The sequence below is a fragment of the Strongylocentrotus purpuratus genome, unplaced genomic scaffold, assembly GCF_000002235.5.
Source record: "Strongylocentrotus purpuratus isolate Spur 01 unplaced genomic scaffold, Spur_5.0 spur5_scaffold_4, whole genome shotgun sequence".
NCBI lineage: Eukaryota > Metazoa > Echinodermata > Echinoidea > Camarodonta > Strongylocentrotidae > Strongylocentrotus > Strongylocentrotus purpuratus.
This window is the reverse complement of record NW_022145610.1, coordinates 20122564-20135210: the sequence shown is the minus strand read 5'-3', so window position 1 is coordinate 20135210 and position 12647 is coordinate 20122564. Positions and strand designations below refer to the sequence as shown.

General features: G+C 37.9%; 1 protein-coding gene across 1 annotated transcript in view; it reads right to left on the bottom strand.

The window, feature by feature from the left end:
* The window catches only part of LOC591276 (multidrug resistance-associated protein 4), a 64184-nt gene extending 51682 nt beyond the window's left edge, over positions 1 to 12502 (bottom strand). Inside the window, exons 1-3 of the mRNA XM_030998242.1 lie at positions 12134 to 12502; positions 5805 to 6179; positions 1275 to 1388 (exon numbers count right to left, since the gene is read on the bottom strand). Coding sequence (XP_030854102.1) covers positions 1275 to 1388; positions 5805 to 5887 — 197 coding nt within the window. The 5' untranslated portion in view covers positions 5888 to 6179; positions 12134 to 12502. The remainder of the gene's footprint in view (positions 1 to 1274; positions 1389 to 5804; positions 6180 to 12133) is intronic.
* Positions 12503 to 12647: the final 145 nt, after the last annotated feature.

Here is a 12647-nt window from a genome sequence, read left to right as displayed (position 1 = left end):
AAGTAGTACAGTGGGGCTTTAAGAAATATGCAGGGCTTGGCACTAACAGGTGCCTGGGACACATGGTTGCCTAAAATCTAAATCAGGACCAGGGCCCGTTGCATAAAACTTACCATCGATGGTAACTTTGCCATCCATGGCAACTACCATGGTAACAGGGCTCAACAGTCAATCAGAATCAAGGTTTCCATGGTAATCACCATTGATGGCAAAGTTACCATCAATGGTAAGTTTTGTGCAACAGGCCCTGTACTAGACTGGCAGTATAACAGGCTCTGTAGCCTACTATAGGTGCTCTGGACACAGCTAGCTACAGACTGACAGAGCTCTAGGCTCGATCTGATCAAGGCTTTGGGAGCTGTGGTAACCTTGTCAAATCAGAGTCTGTGACCGCAGACTACTGAATGATGAGATATATGATATTATTACCCGTATCAGACATCTGAGCAGTGGTTTTACAAAATCATATTATTACACTTGTTTGTAATCCTAAAAGAGCTGATCGGGGAATATGAGACCATATTTACCTTTCATGAAAAAGCCTAAGGACTTTACGTGTTAAAAAAGCATGAAATATAAGACCATATTCACCGCGCCGTATTTTGTCATTTTCATTGCGCATCTATTATGCATACGAGAACCTGCGCACTTTGCGCGTACTCTATTGTGACATAATAATCACACCAAATTGGGTACACTGTTTGCAGTGTATCAACAATTTTGTCAAGCAGCTGGGATGCACAGTGCTGGTTTGACAAAGTTTTTCCAGTTCTATGAGATTGTCATGTATGTATTTGCTCTAGATGTCTGATTTAGATAATAATAACAATATTGAATGGCTTAACTTTCGGGAGATACCACATATATTTCCCCCACAAGAACCATATTGCCCTCGTCTTTGACTCGGGGCAATATGAGTCTAGTTTGGGAAATATTATGTGGTATCTCCCTCAAGGCCAGTCCATATTATATAAATATCCTGGATGTCATTGGTATCGTCTGGGACTAATGCCTCAGTCACACCTTTGCGTATTTGGCTTGCGTATTGATGCGTATTTATGGCAAATTGGCAAGCCGTTTTAACATTTATTCCTATTTCTTGATATCAAGAATTACCATTGCTTACAACAGAAAATCATTTCTTGATATCAAGAAATAGGAATAAATGTTGAAACCGCTTGCCATAAATACGCAGCAATACGCAAGCCAAATACGCAAAGGTGTGACCGAGTCATAAAGAGCTTGGATGTGCCCTGATTTGAAGATACACATACTTTTCTAAGTTCTTGCCAAGGAAGTCGGAGGAATCCTCTTCCATGATCTCATACAGGTCGTTGGTCTGTACCGTCTTGTCCTTGAAGGCAGAGTAGAACACAGGACTGACCCAGCTGTATGAATAAGAAGAAAATATGAATGATTACTTGATTAGAATCAATATTTTATGCCTTTTAAAATAACTTTTACAGAATATTTTCAAAGATGCTAAAGACCCTTTTACACTTTCACGGATCGCATCACGGATCATCCTGGATCTTAATCCGGGGTGTTCCGGCGTGCGGCACCACGATTTCTTCTCGATGCCAGTGTGGATACGTTCCGAACAGGGTGTATACACGGGCAAGTACTGTGTCTCCACGGACAGACAAGGTAGCAACGCGGACCACGCCGGAAACGCATACGGAGCTAACACGGATTTCAAGGAAGAGCACAGAGGCTACTGGGTACTTTTACGGTCCTTACACGGAGGAGTACGTTGTCTATTGAGATATCTCCGGAATGTTGACGGGTGACTTGAGCTTGTAGGCGCTCATTTGATATTTATACAGAATTTCAAACCCAGATAAAACCGGTGTTAATACGGACCTCCCGGTGTCTACACGGACTGTCCCGGATGTATTCGGCGGCTACACGGAGGTACACGGTGCCTAAAGGGAAGAGGACGGATTGTTTCATCCGTGAACTCCGGGATGAAAAATTAAGCAAGCTTAATTTTTTCCCCGGATATGCCGGTACGCCAAGGATCACGCCGGATGCCTCCCCGGTGTATACACGGTAATGCCGGAGATAACACGGATGATCCCGGAGCGACGATCCGAGATGATCCGTGATGCGATCCGTGAAAGTGTAAAAGGGCCTTAACTGCTTTCCATAATTGTTAAGTCCATAAGTTCAACTTAGGCTCTTTGTGAAACACCCCCCTAATGCATCAGTAGAAAGATTAAAAAATCTGAACACACCGCATCCCTTTTTCTAGCATGACCATGTTATGTTTGATGCCAGGAATTTTAAAAAGGAAAATAAGCTTTAAATTCCTTAAATCGGCAACAATCAGAATTGGCAACTTATTAAAAAACTTTTTAACTAAGTTTCTACACCTAGATTTTACGCCTTGGGACAATACATTTTATTTGACCTATGTACAGTGTAGCAATAAAAGAAAAATGTTATTGTTGCTAATTTAAAGAAGAGCATGTGATCAATTTTTATTAGCCCATTAAGTTAAATCACGTCCTCAAAGGGTTATAATACAGTCGGTAACCTAAACAAAAATACTTGAACTTTGAAAAACTTTCATAATAATACAATATCCTTCCTTTCACGGACAGGATACAGATATATGGTTCCACTTTCCATTTGCATGTTTGTACATTGTAGGTAAAAATGGAACAAAAACTGTCAATGCACGAGATCTCGTGAAAGAGTAGGTATTTTTAATTCATGTTATACTGCCATATACTTGTATAAACCCAGCTTTATGGCATGACATTATAAAATAGTAAAGGTTTAATTTCCACCATTTTATCTGGTATACAACACTGTATGTTACACTATATAAAGATGGCCTCTTAGAATATCTACATGTAAAGGAAGTGGAATATTTTTGCTCAATCTGCAAATATTCTCCACATTTAGGAAAACACTCAATCTGTATGATTCTATGGAAGGGGAAGTCCAACCTAATAAAAGATATTAAGTTGTTTTTAATAGAAGCAGAAAAATGAGAGGAACTGGTCAGTGATGAAAGTTTGAGCAAACTCTGATTAAACATAAGAAAGTTATGAATGGTTGAAGTTCCTATCAATAAAACACAAATTGGCAACTCATTGATGTACAAATGATACAGATATACAAAATAATGCATGGCCTAGATGAACTGGATCTACATGTAGCACACTTCTTTGACCATCCAACTGATAATAGAACCCGTGGCCATCGATACAAGATCGTTAGGAAGAAAGTCTACTCGAAGCTTAGACATGGATCCATTTTCACAGAGATGTATCAATGAATGGAACAACCTCTCCTCTGTAGTTGGGGAGAGCAAGTCACTAAACAGCTTTAAATCCAATTTGTTGAAATTTTGGTCGTCAAGAAAAGATCAATTTGACCAAGAGGAGTCCTTCGCTTGTCCATGTTCGTCAATTGCTGTATAGCGCCACTAAACATGTGTCAAAATATGGATTCTTCATCCGAATGTCAACGAGAGGCGAATAAGTTTTTAACTTTAAATGCCTACTTCCAAGGTATTTCAAAGGTATAAATGTATTTGTGAGGTTCCCATCCGTTTGCTCTAGATACTAAAAAAAAAAATCTGAAATTTCTAATTTTCCCTATTAAATTTAATTATCTACCGCTCATGCACCCCTAATACAATAATTGCAAATATTTTTATACAACCCCTATATGGAAACAATCTACATTGTATTCCGTCATCAAAACCTAAGAAAATGCAACTTTACAAAATTCTCTGTACAGCAAATTGGAGAGGACCTTGCAAGATACGTCACAGTGTTGCCAATTTGTGTTACACTGATGACAAACTTTAAACATTTCCTACTTTTAATCAGATATTGCTCAAACTTTTACTTATTTGTTTGGACTTCCCCTTTAAAATCAATCTGGACAACATGTGAATCAAAAGAAAACACACACATGCTGTCACGCGTGTGTATGGAAACCTCCTATGTACAATATACATGTACATGTATAGTGATACAATCTAATTACCAGCATCTTTTCAAAGTGTGCTTATGGTAAAAATCACTGTTACTTCTATTACAATTTTATATGAGCATTACATTTTGCTGGTATAGTATGATTGTTTGTGTAAATACATGTAAAGCCCAGAGAAAATATTGCATCTCCCTCACCAACCCCCCCTCCCCCCCCCACCCCCAACAACAACAAAAAAAGACAACTTGACAACGTCATAATCTTGCAAAATACAAAGAGTATATTATTTCTAGGACACATTTTTCAAGAGATATCAGAAAACACATCTTTTCTTATTTGTTGTAATATTCCTCTCTGTAATTAACGTAAGCTTTGTATGATAATGTTTACAAGTATTTCTTGTTTATGCACTTTACATGGTTTATATATGTCATTTAATTTGTGCATATTTGAGTTGAAAATAAATCAAATCAAATCAAATCAAATCTAAAAAAAGGCACTTTATGAATGTAATATTATTATAATAATAATGGGAGGTCTGAAAAGTTAGACTCTGAGAAACGGTCCACTGGCTCGAACTTCGAAGTAGGCCAAGTCGCCAAGATGACGTATATTTTTACCCTCACAACAAGTCAAAAGCCTTTAAAGGGATCGTTTAAAAATGTTATCTGAGATACACGGCCTATGTGTTGTCATTGTCTGTGATATGGTGTAATATTGAAGCCCTAAAAAAATTGAGCTTCAAAATGATCAAGAAGTGCCTCAAAAAAGTAAAAATCTTTGAGTGACCGGTTTTACCATACTCGTTTCCCCCAATAGACTGTAATGTTATGAAAACCGTTAGGCAAACAAAAAATTTGGTTTCGATTTCCAATCATAAATATCTTGATAATCAGACAGGCGCTCGGCTTGTAAAATTCATGGGGTTCCTGACTGACCTAAGGTTTTTACTTATCATTGCAGCATGAGCTAAATCCAGGATTGAGTTTTAGAATGTGAGACAAAGTTACCGGATCCCTTTAATCTCATTCAATTGATACTGATAAATACATGTACATGTAGTCCTTTCAATGGACCTCTAACCAGATGGGACTTTATCATAGAGGAAGCTCACACATAAAGCAAAGGGAAACTAGGGCAAATAATGGGGAGGGGTTGGTACTTCAAAACTTACACAAGCTAAGTCTTTATGTTTCCCACTACCAGAGCATTACAAAAGGACCCGCCCACTTGCAAGCCATTCAGTGGTTCAAAGAACGGCTACAAGGAGTCCTGAGATCATCACAGTAGCAAGAATGTTATTGAAGAAACAATTCACTTCTTTTGAATTGGAAAATCTGATAGCTCCGGCATGGGACACCTCCTCCGCCCGCTAGTGCTATAGATCAGCGGGAAACGGGTTCAATTTGTTTGACTTGATCGAATGCCCCGATGGTTTTAAAAATAAAGGCTTTCCTAAAAAAACGCAAAAACTTTCACAAAGGGTTAACAATGTCTTCTCAAATTGTAAAGGTTTTAGTGTCATTGTATATCAGCATGAATCTTGATCATGAGGATCTAGATCAATGCTTCTTGGATATGCATTTACTTTTTGGTTTGGGGCAATGCCAATACGTGCCCTATAAGACATATATCCTTTCCTCATACTTTATCCAAACATGAAGAGTCTTTTGATGTGACCATTGAATAATGGTGCTTTTGGGTAGTCATGTCAAGAGATTTTTCATTTAGGAATGAAACACAAAGATATTACATGTTGAAAGGACAAATTGCATGGATCGAGTCACCATTTTATGGTACACTATTTTATTATTTCCTGAAAGTCCTGTAGAATGAAAGTGCATACTTACTGGAAGAAGAGTTTTGAGATAGGGTTGGCTTTTGCAAGGCGATTGGGTTTCGCCCGGGGTCGTAGGACGGCCTCGTCCTCCATCTTGGATACCTTCTGACCGCTGGTCGAGAATCAAGATGGCTGCCTTTGGAGTATCCAACCCTCCTTGATGAATCGGGATCACAGATCAAAGTGCCAAAAATCCTTCAGTTCACGTTGTGTAAATATATACTGTAGTCACTGCAGAACAGCCACTCTCTGCTAGTCAAGAATCAAGATGGCCACCTTCAGAGTATCCAACCTCCGTGATGAATCTGGGTAATAGATTTAAGTGCAAAGGAACCTAATTCAGTTCATTTTGTATATAGTCACTGCACGGCAGAGCATGAGGAATCTGAAAAGAAAAGAGAGAAACAAAGAATATACTTAGATACACTTCTTAGCGCATGAATGCATCTCGATACCTTCTTTAATCTATAATCTCCCAATTCTAGAATTAAACCCTTAAAGAGTGCGTTTATCTTCATCACCTTGAAGCAGCACTTACACTGGAAGAAGAGTGACAAATCATGGACTAATTCAGCCCCTACATGTTATCATAATAAGAGAGAACTGGACATAAACATGTACAAACATGTACAATTCATGGTTTGTCTTCATGCAGAATAGTGATCAGACTCGCCAGAACAATAGACAAAAAGAAAGGTAATGACGCTTCCAAGATTTGATCAAGTTCTATACAATACAAGTGTTTTTCATGCACTGAAGTGACGTGGTACAGTAGTTTGATGTGTTGTTCGATTATTGGACAGGAAATGGGAAAGTTCCATCGAAAATCTTGCCAAGTCGTTAGTCATTAGAAAAGTGAAACAATGGTGAAACAAGAGTCATGTGGCCTTTCACAAGGGGATTCCCCAACCTTAGGATAACAGCTGATGAAAGTTATGAAAGGATTTGTTCGCTTGTTGCACAAGACCACAAAACTATTGATCCAAAATTCATGGTTTGTATTCTACTAATTCAGTTAAACCTGATATCTAATTTAAAACCACATGTGAATGGTGAAGGTTTTTATAACAAAATTATATTCCCTGTAAGCTCTTTAAAGATGAAGTTGAGTTCTGGACATGCGATTGCATTGTGAAAAAAACGGTGTGGAACCGACCAGAAAAGGTTGATCATCTAGCATATAAGAATGTGTGTGTATTGCAAGGTTCTGGAATCATCAAAATGATAAGAAATTTGGCCAAGTCTTGGTAAAGTTACAAACACTTGCACAGAAAGATGTATATGGGACTACACCAACACGTGGCGTAAAAAGCCGCCCCCCCCCCCCTCGATTTTTACGATGTTACATGCATATTTAGAATATGAAGGCATTTGAAGAGCCATGCTTTTCAGGGAACATGTCTTAACTGATGTTCTTCCACACTTGCATAATAAGAATGAATAATGCTCACAAATTATTTTTCACCTCTTCCCAGAACTCAACCTTCTCTTTAACCATTCAATATAAATATTAAAGTATTTTGAGAGGATTATTTTGAGGGTGTTTTTTAAAAAAAATTTAAAACAATACAAACGATTTATTTTGGAGGTGATTTGTACTCTTTACTAGAAACTCCAGATCTCTTGTTAATGTTTCTTTGCCAAATTTTTTTTTTTTTTTTTGGGGGGGGGGGATCGCCTGGTTGAGCCATTTTCTCCCCAAATACCCTTTGCCTTCGCTTCAGTTGAATATTCTCCTGCTAAATAACATGATTTCTGAAATAAATTTTGCATATGACTTATTAGATACTTTATCATTTTTACTGTACACACTGTATTTATTTATAAAAGGGGAAATCCACCCTGATTTAATTAGAAGCAGATAAAACAAGAGAAACAGACAAGTAAAATTTGACCAAAATCCAATAAAAAAATAATGAGGTAATGAATTTTTAAAGTTGTGATCATTCACAATCCATGATATGCAAAACCATCACCGTTATGCTCAAAATTAAAGGATGTTTTTTTAAATTTGGACGAGATCATTTTATATCGGCCTATTAAATGATCCTTTTCAATCCCAGTGCATCTAAGGGCTATGGTATGGGTATTGACCAGTGCAAAACAACAAACATGTCAAGCTTTTCAGTGAAGTTACGTGTGAAGCGTTACGAAAGAAGTAGGAGAACAAATTATACAATACCGGTACGTTAGAATAAGTTTGAATCCCCAAACTACATGTAGCTATTTTTTTTCATCTGAGGAATTATCATTTCTTTTGGATACAGCGGTAATTTCCTTAATCTGATCATGTTTTCACAGGGAAGAATTTACATACATGTCAGCCTTACATGATCTACATACATGTACATCAAGTGCTATGAACATGAAATTAAAATGTTTGTTTCACAGGAGTGATTTTTTAATGTATTTATCATACATTCAAATGATTATTTTTTGCCCTCTAATCTCTACTACTGTACATTTTTTCCACAGCCATACAGTTAAATGCTATGCTACATGAGACAATGCATTATCTTGTTCAGTCAACACTCAACAATTGTCTGGGAAAAGGTGATCAAACTGCAGCAATAAACACAAAGGAACAGCCTGATAAAAATGTCACAGTCACTCACTTCTCCTGCAGAGGCCGCATGTAAATAGGAACAACGTTAAGAAAACAAAAAGTAACCATAATCGGTGTAAATCCGCAATCCATTCATTATACACAGTTAGCCCCAGAGAAAAAGGGGTTGGTCGGGACTATCTGTTCATTTCTTTGAAATCACTCAGCAGGGAAAAATGCAGGGAATCATGTCTTTTAGACTTTGACTTTAATTGTTGAATCCAAACATACCTTTATCATAATCTACATGTAGTGTCACGTCTGTTTATACAGACATCCACAGTCATAGCCCTCCAATCCATTTCTGTCTATTATCCGCTACTCTTATAAAGTCAGTATTGCGGATTCATTTGTGGTTGCTCGTTTGTTCAGGCTTTGCAAATAAAATGTGACATTGCCCTTTCCCTGCTTCTCTTTCCAGCATTCTTTCATTAATATCGTCTTTTTCTAATCCATTTTAAAGGTATTACAAGTTTTGGTATGGGGTTATGAATTCGGTTCAAATTAAAATATTGGGAGCATATACGTTCCTACAATATTCATTGATCGTTGTCGCGGTTGAAATCGAGTCTGAAGTTACGAAATTATAAATAATAAACTCTTTATGTTGTATAGCTCCCTCTCAAGGTCAAGCTATTAATTTAGCTTTGAAACAATGTTTCTTGACTAAAATCGACCGATTAGCTATTCCCGTTTGTAAATTATATATCACAACTACATATTCTGAGATTTTCATGGTCGCAGCTACCATTGTACGGCCATAGGCGCTATTTGAAATTTATCCAAATTTACCGGGAGCACCGGTAAATTTTTATATTCAATTTTTCTCTAAAACAGAAGTGTTTTAGGGGCTAATTTTTTTAGTGCTTATAATACATCCACAGGGATATCTAAATATATCAAAATGGTAAGATTCACTATCCACCCAATTTTCAAAATTTCTCAAAACTTTGTATTACCTTTAATATTCATAAAAAAAATCATATTCCTTGTATATTTTGTTAATATTTTCTTTTGCCCATTAGAGCGGTGCATCCCAGTGTAAAGTATCAGCGAGTATCAGAGTGAAATGTCTAATGTTTGACAATCTGGCTATCAGTGATTTTCTTTATTTTGTCAAGAAGTAATTATGTTTATATGAATGGTTCTTTTCCACACCAGTTACATTTTTTTTTAAAGAAAAAGATACCAATATGTCACTCAAAATACTTTCTCTGCATTTGGGTCTTTTTGTATAGGTTACAATTTACAAACATTTTGTCATCTTAACATCTTTTTTGTTGTCATTACCTTCATGTTTATATCTCTCACAATTTCCACTGACCAATTTACAATTATATGCAATGTACTAGTTAGAATACTTTGAAAAGCAGGGTGACTTCTAGTCAAGTTAAATCAAAGTGTTAATGGACGTGAACCTAAAAACTAAAAGTTAAATGATGGAACTGCCCACTAGGGAATTTCCCTCAGTGCCCTGGTACGGAGTCGCCCAGGAAGTGCATGCAGTTCACATCACATGTTCAGCTAATAACAATGTTCGTAACTTTGCACAAACCACAAACAGGATGTAGGATACGAACCCAGGAAGCAATATCGCTTTGCAGATTCAGATTAAAGATAAACTTGATTTCTGGTTTTAAAGAAAAAGTGATTTCTCACAGAATCAAACGAAACTTACACTGAATAATCAAGATTACAAAAAAGTGTAATTTGCCAAACAATTTTGGTAGGAAATGTACACTGGCTGAGTAATGAGCATAGAACGATAAGGAAATCAAGGTTAGTAGCCCGACACCATTTGTGTAGTCCTATGTGCATCTCTCTGTGTACAGCACTTGTTAGTTGTTACTTTACCAAGACTGGGCCAGATTTCTTATGATTTAGATAACTCCAGAACCTTGCAGTACACACCAATACTTACATGCTACATGATCAGAACTTTTTCTAATCGATTCCACAACGTTTCTTTCACAATGCAATCGCATGACCAGAACTGGTCTGTATTTTTAAGGGCAGGCCTACCAGACTGAATTCAATTTTCAATTCAAGTCAATTTAGTTATCATCCAACAATGTAAAAACATAACAGTCATAAATACACCAAAAGGTCATAAGTAGATAAAAGGATACCTTGAAAAAAAAAGCACAAGGCTTGTAAAACAGGAGGCACCTGAACATATCATAGGTTCAACACCAAACTCAGGCAACACTCATTTTTATAGCCACAGGGTCCTCAACGACTGGAACTCCCTGCCTGAGTTGGTGGTATCTGCAACCTCGGTAAAAAGCTTTAAAGCCAGACTTGACAAACACTGGAAGAAGGAGCAATATAATTCACCCTTCTCCCGGTAGATACTCCAATTATGACATTCCTGATACAACCCAGCAAGCAAGATACAGATGTAAAAGGACTATATGGCAAGACCCGGAAGCTGGGACAACCCCCCCCCCCCCCTTGAACTTAGACCTGGAAGCTTGGCAGCTGGAAATGGCTTTCTTCCAGAAGCTTTGGTATTCAAGGTATAACAATGGAGATACAAAACAATTATAAACACTAAATACCCTTTACAGACACAGACCCCCCCTACCCCTACCCCCCCCCTCCCCCACTTACAGCAGCAAGTTCAGCAACACAAACAAAATTGGACAGAATGAAAATAAATGAGTGAATTGTTCATTTAATAATCCTATACACTCTAGTCAGGAAATAGAAAAACGGGATGATAAACACTTATTTACAATCGCCAGATGACTTCGCAAAAGTCGACCAAAAAAGAAGAAGAAAAGAAAGCCTTTTACAAGAAGTCACCCATGTGTACCTTTGTGTAGTACATGTACCGGGTAAGTGCCTTACAGGGTTATCCAAGAGTCGTTTATGATACGAGTGAGATCACTGAGATGAAAATCCCACAGACGGAAAACAAAATGAAACCAACTACAGTCTGTATGACAATCCTGATATGACCCAGCAAGCAAGATACAGACCTATGTAAAATACCCGGAAGCTGGTGCTTTCCCCCCCCCCCCCCCTTGAAGTTAGATCTGGAAGGTCGGCTTTCTTCCAGAAGCTTTGGTATTCAAGTCTAGAATGTCTGCCTTTAAAGTTACAGGCCGGTATCAAAGGGTTTTGGTATAGTCTGGGATACACCAAAGCAACCTTGGCTTAAGTGGATTGACCTAATGACCTTACCTTTGTTAAACAATTCCTTTTTTCTAGCACACTCACACCATTCTTACTCATAGTACTTGACAGAAATATCTGTTCACTAATTCAAGTAACTGGAAAAGTTATTAAACATATTTTTGTCTTACGACGCTCTCAGCTGCAGCTCATGCAGAGAGATCTGTGAAGCCAGACGTAGTATGAGCGAAACATATCCCTGAACGACATACACATGTAGACTGATTTTTCTCGGTCTCACATCATTCTTCTTCCGTCTTAATTATTACTTAATTTTATTACATCATGATTAATTTTGCATTTGTCATACCAGCTTGCTGAATCACGAATGGAACTAGATCGATCTAGAACTTAGAAGAATTTAGAATCCAATCCTCGGTAACACAAGAGTCAAGACACCTTGGTACAGGCTGAATTACTGATTACTAACACTATGTAAGACTATAAGAATAACTTTGCATCCAGTTTGAGACATTATTAAAACTGTAAAAGTGCAGTTACAAATACGAACGACCATGGCCCCGGCCGGCCCCCTACATGTATACTGAACTCACTCTCAGGACTGCTACTGAGCTGTGCACTGTGCTAGCTGCTCCTAGCTCCTCCTCCTCCTCACCCGACATGCACGATGCGCTCAACTCCTCGGCTCAGCGGCTAGCCTAGCTAGGCGATGATTGTGCTCATGCCAGCCATGCATGGACTTTTGCAACCGACTTCTAAATTGATAAACAAATTAGACTAAACAAGTTTGTCGAACAAATCTCTTATTTGATCTGCGGTTCGTGATTCACAAGAAAACAGTTGGTACTAAAGTTGCCGTTGCTTTGAAAACTTTCTCCGACGAGACGAGACTCCGTGCAATTAATCCCGAGTCATCGAATTCGCCGAAATTACCAAACAAACAGCCGCGTGTGAATCAGTTCAATAGTCTATAGTCTATATGTTGCGTAATGATACAAGTCAACAAGACGAGTGACAGGGGGCGTGGCTCACATTGCACGAATACTCCTTTATGTAAGGAGTCTAGACTATACATGTATTGTAAAGCATAGTAACTCGATGATGTTA